The sequence below is a fragment of the Phycodurus eques genome, chromosome 17 (genome assembly GCF_024500275.1).
Source record: "Phycodurus eques isolate BA_2022a chromosome 17, UOR_Pequ_1.1, whole genome shotgun sequence".
Lineage (NCBI taxonomy): Eukaryota > Metazoa > Chordata > Actinopteri > Syngnathiformes > Syngnathidae > Phycodurus > Phycodurus eques.
The window spans coordinates 6588843-6609022 of record NC_084541.1 but is presented as its reverse complement, the minus strand read 5'-3'; the positions used below and the strand labels follow the sequence as shown (position 1 = coordinate 6609022).

Sequence of the window (20180 nt, the reverse complement as noted above, 5' to 3'; positions counted from 1 at the left end):
TTGAGGAGGTGACAAAGGGAGAGAGATGGTGGTGAGGAAAGAGCGGAGGGAGGGGCTGAGCTGATGTCGTCAGAGGATGTTTGGTGCGCAGGCGCTGCGTGAGCTGGGCTGGCTGCCTATTGATGGGAAAACAAGGGGTTGTGGGAGGACAGATAAGGGTGTCTGTGGGCAAACGGGTGAGGGCAGCGTTAAGGACAGAGCTTAAAGCCATCTATATTCCCCTCACTTTTTTAGTATTGCCTCTATTCACTGGATTGAATGTGGCATCTGTTCATCAGTGAGATTTGCAATCAAGGGAGCCTGAGACACCGCCTATTCTTGCCTGACAAGGTCCTGTCAACAAACTGAAGCGTCACATCCACTGCAGGTAATCCTCAGTCCGTTACTCATTTCACCATGCCCGGGCCCTGATTGTGATTCTTGTTCTGCATCACCATCCATCCATCTATCTGGGCCCTGTATCCAGTGTTCCCTCCATCTTTTATTCCTCTATTCTCTTCTCTTCTCCCTCCTCCCGCCAGCCGCACACTCCTTGTTTTCTCCTTCTGATGAGCTAATGATATACACTTGCTTGTCATCCATTACTCGTTCTAAGTTACACCCCCATCTGAATATCTAGTCAAAGTGGAACCCAATTTAGATGTTTATATAAGTGGGTATGTGCTGTATATTATGTGAAAACACATCTGAATGATTTGACCAGTGTTTTCAATGTAATATTTTTCAAAAAGGTCCTTGATATGTGTTAACAGCTAACCATTAAATGTATACATTGTGATCATTAAAGCAAAACTGGAGCTGTCATTTCAGTTGAAACACAATCTGTAAAAGTGGTGGCAAGGTCCCTCTCATCGTAAACTGAACGATAATTGTCGCTTTCCATCACCGTGGATCAGATCAGATTCTCTCTGTAAAGGCTCGGTAGAAAACTGCTGACACGCATTCTAGGCACGCACCGAAGGTATGAATCTCAGACACGTGAATCATATCCTGTTTCATAAACACATCAGCTGTGAGTTTGATTTAGCATTATAAAATTGACCTGGCAGGGCACAGAATGGCATGAATATGACTGGAAAGGGGCTATGAGGAAACTGCAATTATTTGGACAGCTTTTAGTTTTGTAGTATCTTAAATGAATTTTTTAAAAGATTGAATGATTGATGAAAACTATTCCTCCTCTCTTACCCAATCCATTGGCTCAGGTAGTAAAGTGGTTGCCTCTAAACCTGTAGATTGATTCCAGTTTCCTCCCAGTCCCAACATTATAGTTGGCAACATTCATTTCCAGAATTATACGGGAACTGAAATTTTTTGGGGACAAAAACAAAAACATTGTGTATCATAATCTTGGTTAAAACAACCAAAATGTATTCAACCTCTGTTGAATTTCTACCTTGCACTTTGGATCCCTCAGTTCCACACAAACGCTTACAGCTCACATACTGTGATATTGTAGAGCGACTAAGGCCACACCTGCCTGCACTGTGCATTCCTCGATCACATATCATTTCTTACTAATCTGCTACAGCAATAAATAGCATTGATGCCACACAATTGCATTTCGGTCACTACATCCAGTATAGTTGATCTAAAAATTAAGAATCAACAGTGACACTAATAAGGTAAGGTATTCAACATGATCGTTTTTCTTTGTTCATTGAATGCAACTGAGTAAATCATCCTCATCTATGAAATAAATTCCTCATCTATGAAATAAATTCTCATAAATTTCCATATACATGTACAGTGTCGTGAAAAGGCATTGTCACCCTTCCCAAGTTCACTTTTTTTTTTGTTTACGATCATCAAACGAATGTAAATATTAGACAAAGATAACCTGAGTAAACATAAAATACAGATTTTAAATGGCGATTTTATTTAGGGGGGGAAAAAAAATAAAGCTACCTTGGCCCTGTGTGGAAAAGTAATTGCCCCCTTATTAAATCATGAACTCACTGTTGCTAATCACATTATTTTGAAAACCTGAGTTTATTTTCACTGACCGCACACAAGCCTGATTACCTCCAGACCTGTTCAGTCAAGAAATCACTTAAATAGAACCTGTCTGACAAAATGAAGTCGGGCCAAAAGACCTCAAAAAGCTGAAGCAAAATGCCACGATCCAAAGAAATTCAAGAACAGATGAGAAATAAAGTGACTCACATCTATCAGTCTCTAAAATCACTGTGAGAGCCATTGTACACAAATGGAGAAAACATGGAAGTGGTGAACGTCTTCTTGGAAGGCGTGTGTCTCATGCCATCTGAAGTCAATTTAACCCAGCATTTCTGAAAAAGAGAATCATACCAACAGTCAAACTTAGTGGTAGTGTGACGGTCTGAATGGGCTGCTTGGTTAATTCAGGACTTGGATGACTTGCTGTCATTGATGGAACCATGAATTCTGCTCTTTACCAGAAAACCTTAAAGGAGAATGTTCAGCCATCAGTTCGTGACCTCAAGCTAAAGAGCTCATGGGTTCTGCAATAGCACAACGATCCAAAACACACAAGCAAGTCTACTTCTGAATGGCTTAATAAAAATAAAATGAAGGTTTTGGAGTGGCCAAGTCAAAGTCTGGACTTGAATCTGATTAAAATGCATGACCTTAAAAAGGTCATTCATGTTCGAAAACCCTCCAGTTTTGCCAAATTAAACAATTCTGCAAGGGAGAGTGGGCCAAAATATCTCCAGAGAGTTGTGGAAGACTCATTGCCAGTTATATAAAAAACACTTGATTTCAGTGATTCCTGCTAAGGGTGGCCCAACCAGTTAATAGAATAGCAATTACTTTTTCCACACTGGGCCAGGTAGCTTTGAATATCTTTTTTTCCCTTGAAAGATAAAAATCATCATTTAAAAACTGCATATTATGTTTACTTGGGTTATCGTTGTCTCATCTTTGCATTTGTTTGATGGTCTTAAACTTTAAAGATGGAAAACTATACAAAATAAAATAAATAATTGAGAAGGGGGGAAAATACTTTTTCATGGCACTGTATTTTTTCCAAACTCCTAGATAAACTCCCAAATTTTACAAACATTTTACAGAAATGTTGCCCTTTTTCAAGTACCCTTGAGCAAGATATTGGACCCCCAGTTTTTTATGGCAACATATTCTTAACGGGTGAGTGAAATCATTGGAAAAGCATTCTGTAAGGGCTATATTCTTCCTGTTCATGCGTCTGTCTTTTTTCTTTTTTCGTCTGACACACACCCGTGCATATTGGGCGAATACGTGCACAGCCGCCCATGAGGCGTGACTCATTGAAGTTTCAGGGAGGCTTCAAACTGGCAAGTGGAGTTTCCCTGAGACGTGATAGCCCTAGAAATCCATATGTTCCACACTTTAAATGTGAACTTAACCCCCACAGCAGATCCGGAAATTAGGTGTCGCCAGTGAGATGTAAGTACCACTCGTCTATCAGGCTATTTAGAAGCAACATGTTTTTTTGTATTCTCTAATAAATGAATACTCTACAACAAATGTACAATCCCAATTCCAATGAAGTTGGGACGTTGTGTTAAACATAAATAAAAACAGAATACAATGATTTGCAAATCATGTTCAACCTATATTTAATTGAATACACTACAAAGACAAGATATTTAATGTTCAAACTGATCAACTTTATTGTTTTTAGCAAATAATCATTAACTTGGAATGTTATGGCTGCTTCCAAAAAAGCTGGGACAGGGTCATGTTTACCACTGTGTTGCATCACCTTTTCTTTTAACAAAATTCAATCAACGTTTGGGAACTGAGGACACTAATTGTTGAAATTTTGTAGGTGGAATTCTTTCCCATACTTGCTTGATGTACAGCTTCAGCTGTCCAACAGTCCAGGGTCTCTGTTGTTGTATTTTACGATTCATAATGCGCCACACATTTTTAATGGGAGACAGGTCTGGACTGCAGGCAGGCAGGCCAGTCTAGTACTCACACTCTTTTACTACGAAGCCACGCTGTGGTAACACGTGCAGAATGTGGTTTGGCATTGTCTTCCTGAAATAAGCAGGGGCATCCATGAAAAAGACGTTGCTTGGATGGCAGCATATGTTTCTCCAAACCCTGAATGTACCTTTCAGCATTAATGGTGCCTTCACAGATGTCTAAGTTACCCATGCCATTGGCACTAACACAGCCCCATACCATCACAGATGCTGGCTTTTGAACTTTTACGTCCATAACAGTCCGGATGGTTATTTTCCTCTTTGGATGAAAACACTTTGGAGGAGAACACGACGTCCACAATTTCCAAAAACAATTTGAAATGTGGACTCATCGGACCACAGAACACTTTTCCACTTTGCATCAGTCCATCTTAGATGAGCTCGGGCCCAGAGAAGCCGGCAGGTGTTGTTGATAAATGGCTTTTGCTTTGCTAGTAGCGTTTCAAGTTGCGCTTACGGATGTAGCACCGAAGTGTATTTACTGACATTGGTTTTCTGAAGTGTTCCTGAGCCCATGTGGTGATAGATGATGAAATCCTTAAATTTCTTGCAATTGTACATTGAGGAACATTGTCCTTAAACAGTTTGAATATTTTTCTCACGCACTTGCTTACAAAGAGGTGAACCTTGCCCCATCTTTGCTTGTGAATGACTGAGCAATTCAGGGAAGCTCCTTTTCTACCCAATCATGGCACCCACCTGTTCCCAATTAGCCTGTTCACATTTGGGATGTTCCAAACAGGTGTTTGATGAGGATTCCTCAACTTTTTTTTCCGCCTGTCCCAGCTTTTTTTGAAACGTGTTGTAGCCATAAAATTCCAAGTTAATGATTATTTCCTAAAAATAATAAAGTTGATCAGTTTGAACATTACAGATCTTGTCTTTGTAGTGTATTCAATTAAATATAGGTTGAACATGATTTGCAAATAATTGTATTCTGTTTTTATTTATGTTTGACACAACATCCCAACTTCATTGGAATTGGGGTTGTAATTTAATCAGAATATTGTGCTTATGAGTGAATGCATGTTGGGAAGGCTAGCAATCGGGCCATCAATAGGAATGGGAGTGAGCCAGCTCTTGATCAGGATTGCCCGGCAACCGACATACACGCTGTTGCAAGGCAAGGCGCTTAAACAGATTTCCTGACCGACGACGACATAGATCAAATAAAAATGAAATGATTCAAAATCTAGCACACCACTGCGCCATTAAGACGACTGCAGCTGTTGCGAGTGCCGTTTTCAGACAAACTCCAAGCCGCCATGCAGCTTGGTTGAAGAGAAAGTGTGCAGATGAGGAAACAGGCTTAAGTCTTCGGCAGAGTGCACGCTCGGCCAGATATGAGAAGGAATGCCCACACTTCAGGATTACTGACGAGAAGGTACGCAAATGAATAAATGGACGGCAGAATGGGCGCAGTCAAAAAAGTACGGATCTGCGTGCCTTTTCTGACAAAGCATACGGGAGAACATGGCCCTCAGTGATCGTTTACATTTATTGGTTGCCAGATTAATAGCAGAAATATGTGTACAGAAAGGGGACAGATGCAGGCAAGTTGTTCAATGAGGGGAAAAGATCCTGCTGGTGAATCACAGCACTTAATGATGACTGCTCAATGGTGGGATAAGGAAGCTTGCTTTTCTCAATGACTTGTTTGTACTCAAGAAAGAAAAACACTCCCTCTCAACTTTCACTGCCTTTACTTACAGCCTGACTCAGGGTGCAACAATTTAATTCATATGTTCTTAAACAGATCGGAGTCAGCAAATATTAATTGAATAATGAGTTGTGTGTGGGAAAATGTACTTATTTGTATCAGAAATGTCAAAATGTCAAAATGTTAATGATTTTAGTATTGTAAGAACTGCATTTAAATTTTTTCTATTGGAGTCGATGTCAGTCATGGGCACCTACGTTGAAAGAAAAAGGTGTGAAATATAGCATTTAAGTTACAGTTGATTTCCCCTGGAAAGATAACTGTAATGAAGATTTAAGAAATGGATAAGGCGGATATGAATATTTACATGTACAACATCAGTGTGCCATTTACTAGTTCTATATGTGTGATACAATTTAAAATATCCTTTTTATCGCATATGTATTTTGACAAAATACATTTATGTTCCAGACTCTCATCAGTTTAAATTTAAGTGAAGGTACTTCATCATCTGTGGTTTAGCACTAAAGCCAATTAATTGGACTCCCTTTGGGACATGGCCCCCTTCTGGTACATCCACTCCCATTACCGCTTTGTCTAGACAACACTGTGCCATTCCTCATTAGTTTTGGAAAGACATGATTTAGGAGACATCAGTTAAATCCTTGTGGCATATTGGTCAATCGAGCAGCTGGGGACAGCTGACACAATTATGGTATGTTTTTTGTTTGTGTGTGTGTGTGTTGTGACACATGAAAGCGAAAACAAAAATAAATAACCCTAAATATACTCTTAATTGTTGCTTTGCATTTGGAATTCTGCTCAATCAATTTTGATTCTGTATGCAAATTTAGATTAAGGTTAGTTGAAACATTGGACATTGAATGATAGCTAGAGACGTTGACACATAAAGAAACTTCATTTCGGTATCACTGAACAGCAGTAAAAATAGAAATAATAATAGGACAGCTGGTGAAAGACAGTGTCCACAACAACTTTGAATTACTCGGCCCACCCGACTCTTAACAATTTAAGATTAACCCTCATCTGCTGACTGAAATGTAAGTCTATGTCAGCCGTAGCTAAAGTGAGATGAGCAGTCACACATGCAAACATCTGACACACATTTTATTAGAGCTACTCTAAACATACAGTACAGTGCCAAACCTTCGGGCAACCTTAGATTTGTTTAGGAAAGCTACAATAATCATACTGTGGGCCGTATTTTCGGAGACTGCGTAACTCTGGCGTGGCGTGTGGCGTAACTTTGCGCGGAGGCCGGTTAGACCTGGAGTTGGACCAGCGGGTGCATCAGGTGCACAGAATTCTGCACCATTGTGGGCGTGAACACAGCCGACTTCAATCCTGTCCAATCAAAGCGGCTCAACTCATTCCCTTGAAATGCAGCGCATTAGTCGTGCACTGACACTCTTTGACATGGCGGAAAAAGAAACTGGATTGCTCGAGTCCGGGAGGTTGAAACGTGCAAAGTACTTCAAACTACAAGCAGACCTCCACGGGCGGATGATGTAAAGTTGACTTTGGAGGAGATGACAGACCTGCGCCATGAAGTGGGCACTTGAAGGCTGCCCCCCACCCCTTATTGTTCGTGTGCCCCCCGTGCCGGCTAGTGGGTATGATATGAAATGGTAGAAGTTCTTATAACTCTAACAGTCTAACTGTTTATCAAGTGTCTCACCACTATTTGGCCACTGTGCCACCTTTCAGTCATTCAATCCATGCATTTTCTATACCACTTATCAACATTCGGGTCATGGGTGAGCTGGAGCCTATCCCAGCTGACTTTGAGTGAGAGGTGGTGCACACCCTGGACTAGTCACCAGCCAATCAAAGACCCTCAGTCCTGCTAGTTACCATTTTACAATAAAAAGGGTAACAAAAACAACAAAGCTAGTCATAGTCCAAGACATTTGAACAGGACTGTATCTCAACACCTTTTCTTTTGCAGGGCTCAGAGACCGACCCACTCGGGGAAACCATGGAAGCCCCTCTTGTGTGTTTGGATGAAGAGTTTGAGGACCTCCGGCCTTGCCGTACGGATGAGTTTGACCACCCAGCACTCAACCACTCCTCTTACACCTCCACCACCGTCCCGCTGGCCTCCATCACCCGAGAGGACTTCTCTGAGCTGGAAAACTTTTCCGAGATGATGAGTTTCAAGTCTATGGAGGACCTGGTGAACGAGTTTGATGAGAAACTCAATGTCTGCTTTCACAATTACAACACCAAGACCGAGGGCCTGGCACCGATACGCAACCAGTCACAAAACCAAGAGGATGAGGAGCAGCTGCAGGATGAAGAGTGAGTGACCGCTGTGGATAACGGTTTGTTTTGCACAAAAGTTGTCAAATTTTATTTAGTTTGGGGTTTTTCAAGAGCTTGAAGCTACATTTTTCAGAGTTCAGGGTTTATTCACGAGCATATTGACACTCTTCAGATTTCCAAAAGCCATACAGTATATTGGAGAAATTCTGAAAGCTTGTGATGCCAAATCCTGTGAATTTTTAAAGCTGGAAAACTTTCATGGAAATCTATGGCGAATTTGCAAAATTGAAGGTTGGTAACTTTAATCTTTTACCAAAACAAAAAACAAAAGTATTAAAATAACCAGATCTTAGGTGAATTCACTAATTTTAGCCAGACCATTGGGGTAAATATATTTAATGTATTGTAAGGTAAGGTTTCTATCCAGCTATTTTCTAGACCGCTTTTCATCTTTAGGGTGAGCTGGAGCCTTTCCCAGTTGACTTTGGGCGAGAGGCAGGGTACCCCCAGGAATAGTCCCAACAAACAATCCTTTACACTCGCATTCCCACGCACATGCAGGTCTAACATGGGCATGTGTTCGTGTGTTCTCTAATCTCTATATTACATATTGTTCAATATATGTAACTGAATCATAATACTGTGTTTATGAGTGAACGTGTTTTTAAGGCCATCATTAAGAATGCGAGTGAGACAGCTGTTTATCAGCGTTGCCCAGCAACCATCATAGGGCCGGCCATGGAGGCGCATTACTTAAATAACGATGACATAGATCAATTAAAAACAGAATTATTCCATATCTAACACACCACCGCACCATCGCTCGCAGCATGAAAATGAATTAATTAATATGGCATGATATGTTGACGTTCGGCCGTCGATCGGCGCAACATTGTCTGGACACATTATGGCCTTTGAATAGTCGGCGATGGACCAGGTGTCCGTCAGCGTGCCGAGTCGGCCGCCGGGCTGCCTGCAGCGGCCATCGGAGGCTCAGAGCACACGATTGGATCAAAACGTGCAATATGATGTTTCACCTTCCCGGGGCGCTAGACTTACCAAAGCCTCTTGATGGTGAGAGGAAGCGCAAGAGGAAACCTGCTTAAGTCTTAGCCAGAATATGAGCAAGGATGACATACGGGAGAATATGGCCCTCGGGAATCATGATTTGATTCAAAAAGAAAATCAATATACATCACAGAACAGAGAACTAAAACTGAAAACAAATATTTTTAAAGGTCCCACATTTTACCAAACCAAATGTTTCTATTATTTGGGATGTAATATAGTCTCTATGGAGCCTCAGGAAACATGTGAAATATGAATTAAAATCATCCACGCATTCCAGAGTTCCCGACGTTCTTCTGAAATCAGGTCATTCGAATTTCTCAAGCATTTCTACGTCACTACCGAAGATATCCGCCTACCTCTCTGTCCCCGTGACAGCGCTGTCAACATAACAAACACGTGTGCACTCACAAGTGGGTCTTCTACATGGAGGTAACCAATCAGAGGAAAGGGGGCGGTCTTAGCCAAGTATGGACAAAGCAGAGACAAAACTGAGTCGAAGGGAAGTAGATGTCAGAGGGGCCTTTTCTGGACACTCATATGACAAAACCTAAGTGTTTTTTTAAATGAAATGGACACTTTCATACTAATTCCATGTTAGAGAGTTACTCTATGGGAAATAAAATATCGGACCTTTATTCATTATTTGTTCATATTTTATCATGATGCAAGGGAGACACCTGCTTCCCTTGACCATACATCCCTGCAGTAGATATACGATACATCCAAGCACAGAACCAGATAAACATGCAAATGGAAGGTAGGTATGGATCATTTTGATCTTCTGGTACACTGCAAAGTCCTTGGACCTTTGACCTCGAACTGCGCCACTTAGCCACTTGCCTTTAGTTTTTATCTTATTGGCAGTAACGGTAAAAATATAAGGAATTGTTAGAAACAGATCATATATGTTATGATGGGTCCGTTACTGCCATCAAACACAAGTATCAAGTCCTCACAAGCTTTCTGTGCACATATTCCAACTTCCCAAAATTCCGGTCAGTCGGTCTGTTAGTAAGGCAGGCAAAAGTACGACCACCCCACCTCCCTCCTCTTCACTGTAAGATTACATGCTGAATTATTCACTGTGCAGTGTTATATGCTTTCCTTGTCGTTGGCTCGCTCTGTCTGTGTTCATGTCACATCGTCCCACTCCCGCAAGCACGTGTCGTCACTCTCTGTGGCCAGTTCAGGTTAAAAATAGCCTTGTTGTGGGCCAATGGGGGGGGGGGGGGGGGGAAGAAATGCTGTGATATTTTTAAATGAAAGTGACTTATTTATCAAGCATGATTCAGATGAGAGCTGAGCAGTCTCATTCAGGTTATGGTCAAAGTACACACTGTATATGGGTCATATTTGATATCATTTGATCAATAATGCTAAAGACACATGAAAAAAATGGCATTTTTTTTTTTTTTTTTTTTTTTGAAATGTCGCCTTAGAAAGGAAAGGAAAAACGGCTACCGGAAATGGTCAAAAAATGCAGAGGAAACTCCACCCGGCGTCCTAGCCAATACCAGCCGTAGCGACAACCCTGACTGAACCCCGGTCCTCAGAACTGTGAGGCAGACGCTCACCCAACTGCAGCACATTTTCAAAACAGCGCGCATGGTTTGCGCTCAAGTATATAGGCAAACTGCGTGAGGGATAGCCGCAGTGACGTCAGCGCAGTCGCCGTCCGCACTAGTAAATAGAAGCCTTATTCTCCAAAAGTGAGACAAAAGACAAAAGTGCACAAGGTTAAAGACAAACAGTTTTATAAAAAATTGTGTGAGTTACACAATTGTTTGTGTTGCTCTCCAAACTCGGCGGATACAAGTGCATAAATGATTTTAACCACTCGTTAAACCCATGACACCCTTTATACAATCGTAATAACGGCAACGACATGGAATAATTCTGACACGTTTACAAACCCATACATATTAATTTTTCAGAAATAACACCCTTTATTTTGCTGTCTGCTATTGTGTGAATGCAAAATATGGCTGCCTCATCCTGGCACTTTAGGTCACAGATCCCTCTGGTGTATTGCAACTACATAATGAGACAGCTTGAGTGACAAAGAAGGACCGTTTGTAAAAGAACCAACCAAAAAAAAGGAACTCTAAAGACACTAAGAGGCATTTGTGTTAGTTTTCATGGAAGAGGCATATTAAGCAATGGGAGAAAATTCCTATATTGTATATTCAAAAAATGTCATTTGCATGTTCAAAAAATATGTTGCAAATCATAAAGCTTCATTTGGGGCAACCATTGCTCGGGATATTTTGGCATTAAAAGTTTGAAAGCAATTACTTTTTCTGAGAAACGATTATGACCTTTGATGCATAACAACAGTTAATACCTCAAATACTCACATCAGTCAAATCAATTGATTTTCAAAAGGAAATTCAGCGGGCTATATCGTTACCATTATTGATTAATTTACATGAAAATGACCCATATATATGTCAAACACATATTAGAATGTTTCTGTTTGTGTATGATTGTCGTGAATGAGGTTCAAAGCAGGAAGACGCACTGAAATAATCAATTCAAATCAGCTGTTGGTTTGAAACGTCCGAGCTGCAGATTTTGGCATTAATCCTTGCCAGATGCCCGATTAGAAACGCAGATATGAGTGAGTCTGACAAGCAGGCTGGAATATTAAACAGAACAACTTCTTTTCAGTAGCAGCAGGCCAGCAAACACAGCAGGGCAGCTTTGTCACGTGATGTTCCTTCCAAATGACTAAAACTTGCCCTGCACGCATTCTGTCCTGCTGGTGTTGCGATTCATAATGTGTAGCACTTTAGATGTCTTATTTCCTTGACATTTTTGGGACATTTGAGTCACTATTTGCTTTTATTCTTTTATTTGACATTGAAAACTAGGATACTTGTATTCTGTTGAAATTTGTATAACAAACGTGCCTTTCACATGTTAAGCGAATGATGAATGATCAGTTTGCTATCACGCTGATTAGAGTCTTGATTAAAGGGGATTCACACCACTTTTATTTATTTAGTTCTACAGATCACTATTTTGGGGGGTTATTTTTTCTCAATGGGATGATGGGGAATTAAACGCGAGCGCTGATGGTTTAGCCTGCTGCAACCATTGCCAAGTATTGCTTCTGCGTTTTTGGACAGTACAAAATGACACATTGTCTTTTTAGCTTTTTACACAAACAGCGCTGAAAATTGTCAAGAGTAGCTGGTGGCATTCAAATTGAATACTGTTAGAAAAATGTCTACATGGTATATAGGCACTCCATGAAATGCTTTAAAACAAAACAAAAACCTAAAGATTACCAGTAACATTTTTGTTTCTTAAATCCTTGTATTTAGCTTCATGGCATCCATATCAAAAACAAGTTTGGGTTCCTTGCCTTCTGAATGGCAACATATACTCAAATATTATATATGAGATGGTGCATGCCACCATGCTTACAGACTCTTTCATGAGTTGAATAATGTCCACTGTGTGACTGAGCGTGGGCAGTGCCAAGCAGATCCTGAGACCGCCTCTCAGTGGAGGAGGGAAAAAACGGACGGCTCTGAAACAAAGGATATTTCTCTCCCAGTTTATGTCATTGCTCCTCAAACTGACGCTTACGCTGGGCTGCAGAAACCACTGGCAATGTTTTATGTGAGCGACATTTGGTACATTTCTCCTCAGCATTTAAGATCAAGCAATTTTGCAATATCAATTTTATTCATGGTCTTTGTTCTTTTGCAGGTCACAGTTTCTGCTCAGGAGCAAAAGTAAATGTTAATATGTTGAATATTGAGTGAGTGCCCTGCTAGAGAAAACACTAAATAGATTTACTTTAACCAAGTAGAAAACATCATGCTTAAAGTCTTGTCTAATCCTGTTATGTAACGGTCTAGTTTAATCATGTGTTGACAACGCAGCTTGAAATATCTGCTGTTGAGTGAAAATGTTTTGGAACTGCTCTAATGGTTTCCTGATACCTGAAAGGATAATTTTCATGTGAATATTTATATTATATTGCAGTGTGTGGGATGCCCTAACTGACAACTACAGAGCTTCATGGGACGGCCCAGACTCAGAGGGATTCAACGGAAATCTTTCTGATAAAGAGGTACATGTCACTGACTCACATTTACACTGAGTGTGAACTCAAACCACACACAGATATCAGTTATACTGTATATTCCCATTTTAAAATGTTTTTCTTCCTTAGATTTTTTTATTTTTATTTTTATTTTTTTTAATGTAAGGTCAGTGATCTGGTTCTGTTTCATTACGCTTATATTGGGGAGACTGTATATGACCAAATGGACACGTGTTAGTTTATGATAGGGTAAAGTAGGTTGCTTGCTGGTCTGTTAATATAATAAAATATAATTATACTGACACTTGACTCGACCAATCATTATCAGTCGGCTAGTCAGCTTTAAGTCCATCTTCTCCCTTAATTGGCGGTCACCTGGATAGATGTTTGGATGATGGATCGTATTGTAGAGATTACGTAACTACAAAAATTTATGTATTTGTGATTACCTTACAGGGACAAAATGTGTAATTAGATTGCAGTTGTTTAAGACATTTTCATGACTAGAATTTTAGTTAGATTTGAAAAATAACAGCAAAAGCTCAGATTTCTTTCTTCCATATCACGTCCTCCTTCTAAAGCCGAGCCTTGTGATTGGCTGTCTCTGATCATGTGCCATTTTGCTCGTCTCAACCATGACACATTTTTCCAAATATGACCTCGAAGCGCCACTTTGTGGTGCAATTTATTAGGTTGTTTGAGATTTTAAAAAGGTTAGACTCATAGTTTTCATTTTGAACACATACAAGAGCAATTTCATCTTCATAATGTTTGACTTTTTTATGGAACATCCACTGATCTGGGTTGTCATATGAAACGCTGTCTAAATTATGCACCTTTGTCATTGAGTCAACATGGCATGGTGATTTTCCACATGCTGTACACAAATAAAGCAAAAAACATTTTTTAAATTCTATATATACATTTCATCATGTTTTTTTTATCAGTTTTTTTTGTATAATGAACAAACATGTGGTTAATTCCCAATTACAGTGGACCCTACCCCTATTATTTTCAAATATTTTTTATTAAATCAGGCATGATAACTGTCAAATGTGCAGATTTCAGAGGACTTTTATTTTGAAATGCCACATCAGATTTTTATGTAAGTGATTTAACTTGACTCCTGGGCTGGTGTAGTGTCCCGCAGAATTGGACTAGTTCTGGAATACCAAAGGGATTACTTTTAATCGTTTAGACACTCTTGTACAGTGCAGACGCTTTTCTGCTTGCTCTGCTTGCTTTGCCTCTGTTTACATTTTTATTACCGATAAGCTTATTTTTCTTCTTCCAAAGAAATTAGCGACTCCTAGATATTTTTAAACTTGTGGGACTGTACTTTTTTTGTAGATACAGTCAGTTGTTGCCATACTCCCAATATTTTTTGATACCTCCTTACGATTGCGTGAGCATAGCCAGCTAATTAGAACAAGCCTGCTATTAGCAACGAGACCAGCGACAAGATTCCTCCCTTTTCCACTGAAGACTATCACAAACTGCTACAAAAGATGGCGGTCCTGGAAACAAAAATCCACCATCTTTGAAGTGTATGTGGATGTAAACGGATAGTCGGGGAATGAAGCCACTCTAGCGAAGTCTCAAAATGGTGAGCAGAAGTGTGCTAACAGACAGCCACTTAGCTCAACAAAGAGGATGGATGTGGACTAAGGAAACAGTAATGGATCATCCAGCAGTTCTACCTGAAATTTAGATTTGAGACACTTTGACAAGACCCTGGCCAAGAATGCACATCCCCCACCACCACTGAAAGTTATGAAACTAAATCATACAAGAAAAATATTGGCACCCCAATCGTTAATAGTTGGTGATGGAGCTGTAAAGGATGTGAAATGTTTTTGCAGTGAGAAGACCAAGGTACTGTGTTTCACCAATGACATGGTGTTTGAAATCTCTTTAAAAAATCCTGGAGATCACTAATGAGCACCCAACTGTACAATCTGTCGCTATACACACAGTGGCCCTGGATGTTGTCAAGCAGTAATCAAAGGTACTGAAGTGAGATTTCATTGATGTCCTCATGAAAGAGCAACGTTTAGATGGTGGGGTTTTCATCAGTGGACCTCTCCCAGTGGTACAATTTGGAGAGGAAAATTTCAGTAGGCTCAGTCAATTAAAAAAGTGTCTCAAAGAAGTGTGTACTGCGCTATCCGTGGGTTTCATTGATAATTTCTGCATTTTTTGGGGGCGCAGACGCCTTTACAAGGCAGATGGTTTCTGTCTAAATAGACAGAAACTTAACCCCTTGTTAAGTTATTAGCTACCAAAATGTTTTACTGTGTACGTCATTCAGCGGCAGAAAGGAAAACCTTGGCCATGTTGACACGGCTGAAGGACAAAAAGCACAGAAGGAGTCTACAGTTGTGAGGCGCAGAGGGATTCATCAGCGTCACCCAAACAATCAGAGGAACAAAAGAGAAATGAGATAAGGCAGCACTTGGAATCTCCCACACCCCTCCCTGCCCCATTGGATCAAAGCCCAATGCAAAACTCACTCTCTACTAGCTTAAATGCCCTGTTAGGGTTGACAGACAGGATGAAGGCTATCGTCAATATTGGAATCCAACGTACACCACGCCAGGATCTTCCTCCCATCCTTCCTCGCCTGAAACAAACATCACTAAGATGCAAAGGGCCCCTCCTACACCCACAAAGACTCTTATCTGCAAATCTGACTGATATCTCTGGTGTCTTTTCCAGAATAAGTTAGACCCCTATGGAGATCAGGCTTTTTTCAACACTTTTTACAAGGGACAGAAAGTATTCAAAGAAATAAGCCACAGAAAAATAGAACTACAAACTTAGTGAGGATAAAATGTGTATCTGTCAAACCGTTGTCTCCAGTTATCTCTGTGAGACTAGCACTTTTGAGTATCAGGTCACTGGGTAATAAATCAATGTTGATTAATGACATCATTACAACCTATGATCTAGACCTTGTGCTACTAAATGAAAGGTGGTTAACAGAAAGTAGCTGTAATACCATTTTAAAAGATGGAACAGCAGCAAATCTGGAAAATTTGCCACCTTATTATTTTTAAGTCATTATATATTAGTATTTCAGTGTAAAGAAATTACACTGGGTGATTTTAGCTCTGGCGGCACGGTGAGCGTCTGCCTCACAGTTCTGAGGACCGGGGTTCAGTCCCCGGCCCCGCCTGTGTTTGCATGTTCTCCCCGTGCCTGCGTGGGTTTTCTCTGAGCACTACGGTTTCCTCCCACATCCCAAAAACATGTGTGGTTGGTTAATTGAAGACTCTAAATTGCCCTGAGGTGTAAATGTCAGAACGAATGGTTGTTTGTTTCTATGTGCCCTGCAATTGGCTGGCAACCAGTTGAGGGTGTACCCCGCCTCCTGCCCGATGATAGCTGGGATAGGCTCCAGCCCACGGGCTGTTCGGTCCCTGTACGACCGGAGTCAGAGTTTGGTCCCCATATCCGGCAGTAAGTCGGACTCGTTCCCGGTGAGGGTTGGACTCCGCCAAGGCTGCCCTTTGTCGCCGATTCTGTTCATAACTTTTATGGACAGAATTTCTAGGCGAAGCCAAGGTGTAGAGGGGGTCCGGTTTGGTGGCCTGAGTATTGCATCTCTGCTTCTTGCTGATGATGTGGTTCTGTTGGCTTCATCAAGCCGTGAGCTCCAACTCTCACTGGAGCAGTTCGCAGCCGAGTGTGAAGCGGCTGGGATGAAAAATCCAAATCTGAGACCATGGTCCTCAGTTGGAAAAGGGTGGCATGCCCTCTCCAGGTCGGGGATGAGATCCTGCCCCAAGTGGAGGAGTTCAAGTATCTTGGGGTCTTGTTCACGAGTGAGGGAAGAATGGAACGGGAGATCGACAGGCGGATCGGTGCAGCGTCTGCAGTGATGCGGACTTTGTATCGGTCCGTTGTGGTAAAGAAGGAGCTAAGCCGAAAGGCGAAGCTCTCAATTTACCGGTCGATCTTCGTTCCTACCCTCACCTATGGTCACGAGCTGTGGGTCATGACCGAAAGAACAAGATCCCGGAAACAAGCGGACGAAATGAGTTTCCTCCACAGGGTGTCCGGGCTCTCCCTTAGAGATAGGGTGAGAAGCTCGGTCATCCGGGAGTATCTCAGAGTAGAGCCGCTGCTCCTCCGCATTGAGAGGAGCCAGATGAGGTGGCTGGGGCATCTGATTCGGATGCCTCCCGGACGCCTCCCTGGTGAGGTGTTCCGGGCACATCCCACTGGGAGGAGACCCCGGGGACGACCCAGGAAACGCTGGAGAGACTACGTCCTTCGGCTGGCCTGGGAACGCCTCGGGATCCCCCCGGAAGAGCTGGATGAATTGACTGGGTAGAGGGAAGTCTGGGCGTCCCTGCTAAAGCTACCGCCCCCGCGACTCGACCCGGATAAGCGGTAGAAAATGGATGGATGGATGAGGCTCCAGCCCTCCGGCGACCCTTGTGAGGATAAGCGGCTCAGAAAATGGATGGATGGATTTTAGTTCTTTTGAATACCTGTTTTTTTTAGTTAAAGGTGACCCGAAGGTTATTGTTTCAATAATGTATAGACCTCCAAGATACAATCGAAAATTTATGGAGGATTTTTCAGAAATGCTGTCCGTTATTTGTACTGACTACAACTATTTTGTCATACCGGGTGACTTTATCATTCATGTTGACAATAACGTAAAAAAAAAAAAAATTTAAACTCTTTTCTATACTGGACACATTTGACCTCTCTCAACATATTAAGAGTCCAAGTCACACTCAAGGTCACATCTTAGACCTGGTCATCTCTAAAGATGTTGAAATTCTATCAGTTGACATTAAGGATATGGCTATTTCTGACCATTTGTGTATTCTTTGATTTACAGATTCTCCCAAAAGTTCAGACAACCTCTATGTCTATTAAGAAAACATACATAAATGAGAAAAAAAAATCTCAAATGTCATAAATACTGTCGCTCCAATTAAAACTAAGACAATCTTGAGGTGACCTAGAACACTGTGGAGGAGTGCAATGATGGTAAAGACCTCTAAATCAAAGTGGAGGAAAGCAGAACGTAAGTGGAGAAAAACTAAACTCCAATCCGACTATGACTGCTATAGACAAAAGTATTTGTAATTTTAACCAAGAGTTAGTCAGGACTAGACAACAACACTTTTCTGAAATCCTCAGTAAGAACTTCAACAATTTGCTGTGGTTGACAAGCTCACAACACCAGATAGATCAGAACTCCTAACAGCAGATAAATGCAAAGAATTTGCTTATTTTAGTGGAAAAATACAATCCATCAGGTTAAATATTACCACAAATCAGCAAAAGGATAAAATGATCCTACATCTAAAGCCACCCAGGAAAAACTCGATTACCATGTCAGAATTTGATATAGTTGAGCAAAGAACTGTAGAGAAAACGGTTCAGCAGCTGAAACCATCAACGAGCAACAATTATGTTTAATCAACTCAGCAATTTCTTGAACTTAAATAGACTTTTTGACAAATTTCAATCAGGTTTCCGAACTCATCACAGTACAGAATCTGCTCTTATCAAATTGCTAAATGATATAAGGTTGAATACTGACTCAGAAAAGTTGTAAATTCTGGTCTTGTTGGATCTCAGCACAACTTTTGATATGGTAGATCATAATATACTGCTGGACAGGTTGCAAACGTAGGTAGGACTAAATGGAACAGTCCTTAAATTTTTCAGGTCCTACCTGGAGGAAAGGAGTTATTTTGTAACCATTGGAAATCGAATGGCTGTGATCTATGGGGTCCCTCTAGGGTCAATTCTTGGACTCCTCCTGTTCACACTTTATATGCTACCCTTTGGTCAAATTCTTCAGAACTTTAATTTTGACTATCATAGATATGCAGATGACACACAGTTATATCTAGCAGTGTCTCCAGATGACTACAGTTCAATTGAGGTGTTGTCTCACTGTCTAAAACATAAATAACTGGCTGAGCCAAAATTTTCTTCAATCAAACCACAACAAAACTGAGATAATTGTTTATGGCAATAAAGAAAATAAGATTGCTGTTAGTAAATACTTGGACTCACACTCTTGAAAAACCAAAGACCAAGTCCGAAACCTTGGTGTACTGATAGATCCCGACCTGACTTTCAACAGTCATATGAAATCAGTTACAAAAACTGCCTTCTACCATCTGAAGAACATATCTAGAGTGAAGGCTTGCATGTGCCAAGCACACCAGGAGAATCTCATCCATGCTTTTACCTCAAGTAGACTTGACTATTGTAATGGTCTTCTGACTGGACTCCCCCAAAAGAGCATTAAATAGCTGCAGCTCATTCAGAATGCTGCAGCTCGGGTTCTGACCAAAACAAAGAGGTCAGAGTATATGACTCAAATTCTAAAGTCTTCACACTGGCTCCCAGTCAGCTTTAGAATAGAGTTTAAAGTTCTTCTACTGGTCTATAAATCACTAAATGGTTTAGGTCCTGAATACATTAAATAAATGCTCATTGAATATAAACCGGCGGCACGGTGGACGACTGGTTCGCGCATCTGCCTCACAGTTCTGAGGACCGGGGTTCAAATCCCGGCCCCACCTGTGTGGAGTTTGCATGTTCTTCCTGTGCCTGCGTGGGGTTTTTTCCGGGCACTCCGGTTTCCTCCCACATCCCAAAAACATGCATTAATTGGAGATTCTAAATTGCCTGTACGTATGAATGTGAGTGCGAATGGTTGTTTGTTTATATGTGCCCTGCGATTGGCTGAAGACCAGTGCAGGGTGTACTCCGCCTTTCGCCCAAGGATAGCTGGGATAGGCTCCAGCACGCCCACGCCCCTAGTGAGGATAAGCGGAACGGAAGATGAATGAATGAATGAATTAATTAATTAATATAAACCCAGTAAGACTCTGAGATCGCCAGACTCAGGTCAAATAGTGGAGCACAGAGTTCAAAGCAAACATGGTGAAGCAGCATTTAGCTGTTATGCTGCACACAAATGGAATAAGTTGCCAACAGAAGTCTGAAACAGAACAGATGTCTGCCCCAAGTGTGAAAGTTTTTAAGTTCAGGTTAAAAACACTTCTTTTTTCTCATGCTTTTTAGAGCATTTCAACTTTTAAATGATATTTCTTGCACTGTAAGCTGTTCTAATTGTACTTTTTTTCCCCCTTGTTTGAAA

At 41.1% G+C, this 20180-nt stretch overlaps 1 protein-coding gene across 10 annotated transcripts in view; it reads left to right on the top strand.

The window, feature by feature from the left end:
* The first annotated feature begins 108 nt into the window (after positions 1-108).
* The window catches only part of fez1 (fasciculation and elongation protein zeta 1 (zygin I)), a 71042-nt gene continuing 50970 nt past the window's right edge, over positions 109-20180 (top strand). For 8 of the 10 annotated variants that reach the window (XR_009770224.1, XR_009770223.1, XM_061702929.1 and 5 more), the window contains exons 1-3: positions 109-367; positions 7586-7938; positions 12973-13060. Coding sequence is in view for 8 of the 10 variants with exons in the window: in XM_061702929.1 (XP_061558913.1) it covers positions 7616-7938; positions 12973-13060 (411 nt within the window). In the remaining 2 variants the exon portion in view is untranslated. Of the gene's footprint in view, positions 368-7585; positions 7939-12465; positions 12604-12693; positions 12720-12972; positions 13061-20180 lie in introns of those variants that run through there. The other 2 variants (XM_061702934.1, XM_061702933.1) reach the window with 2 other exon arrangements.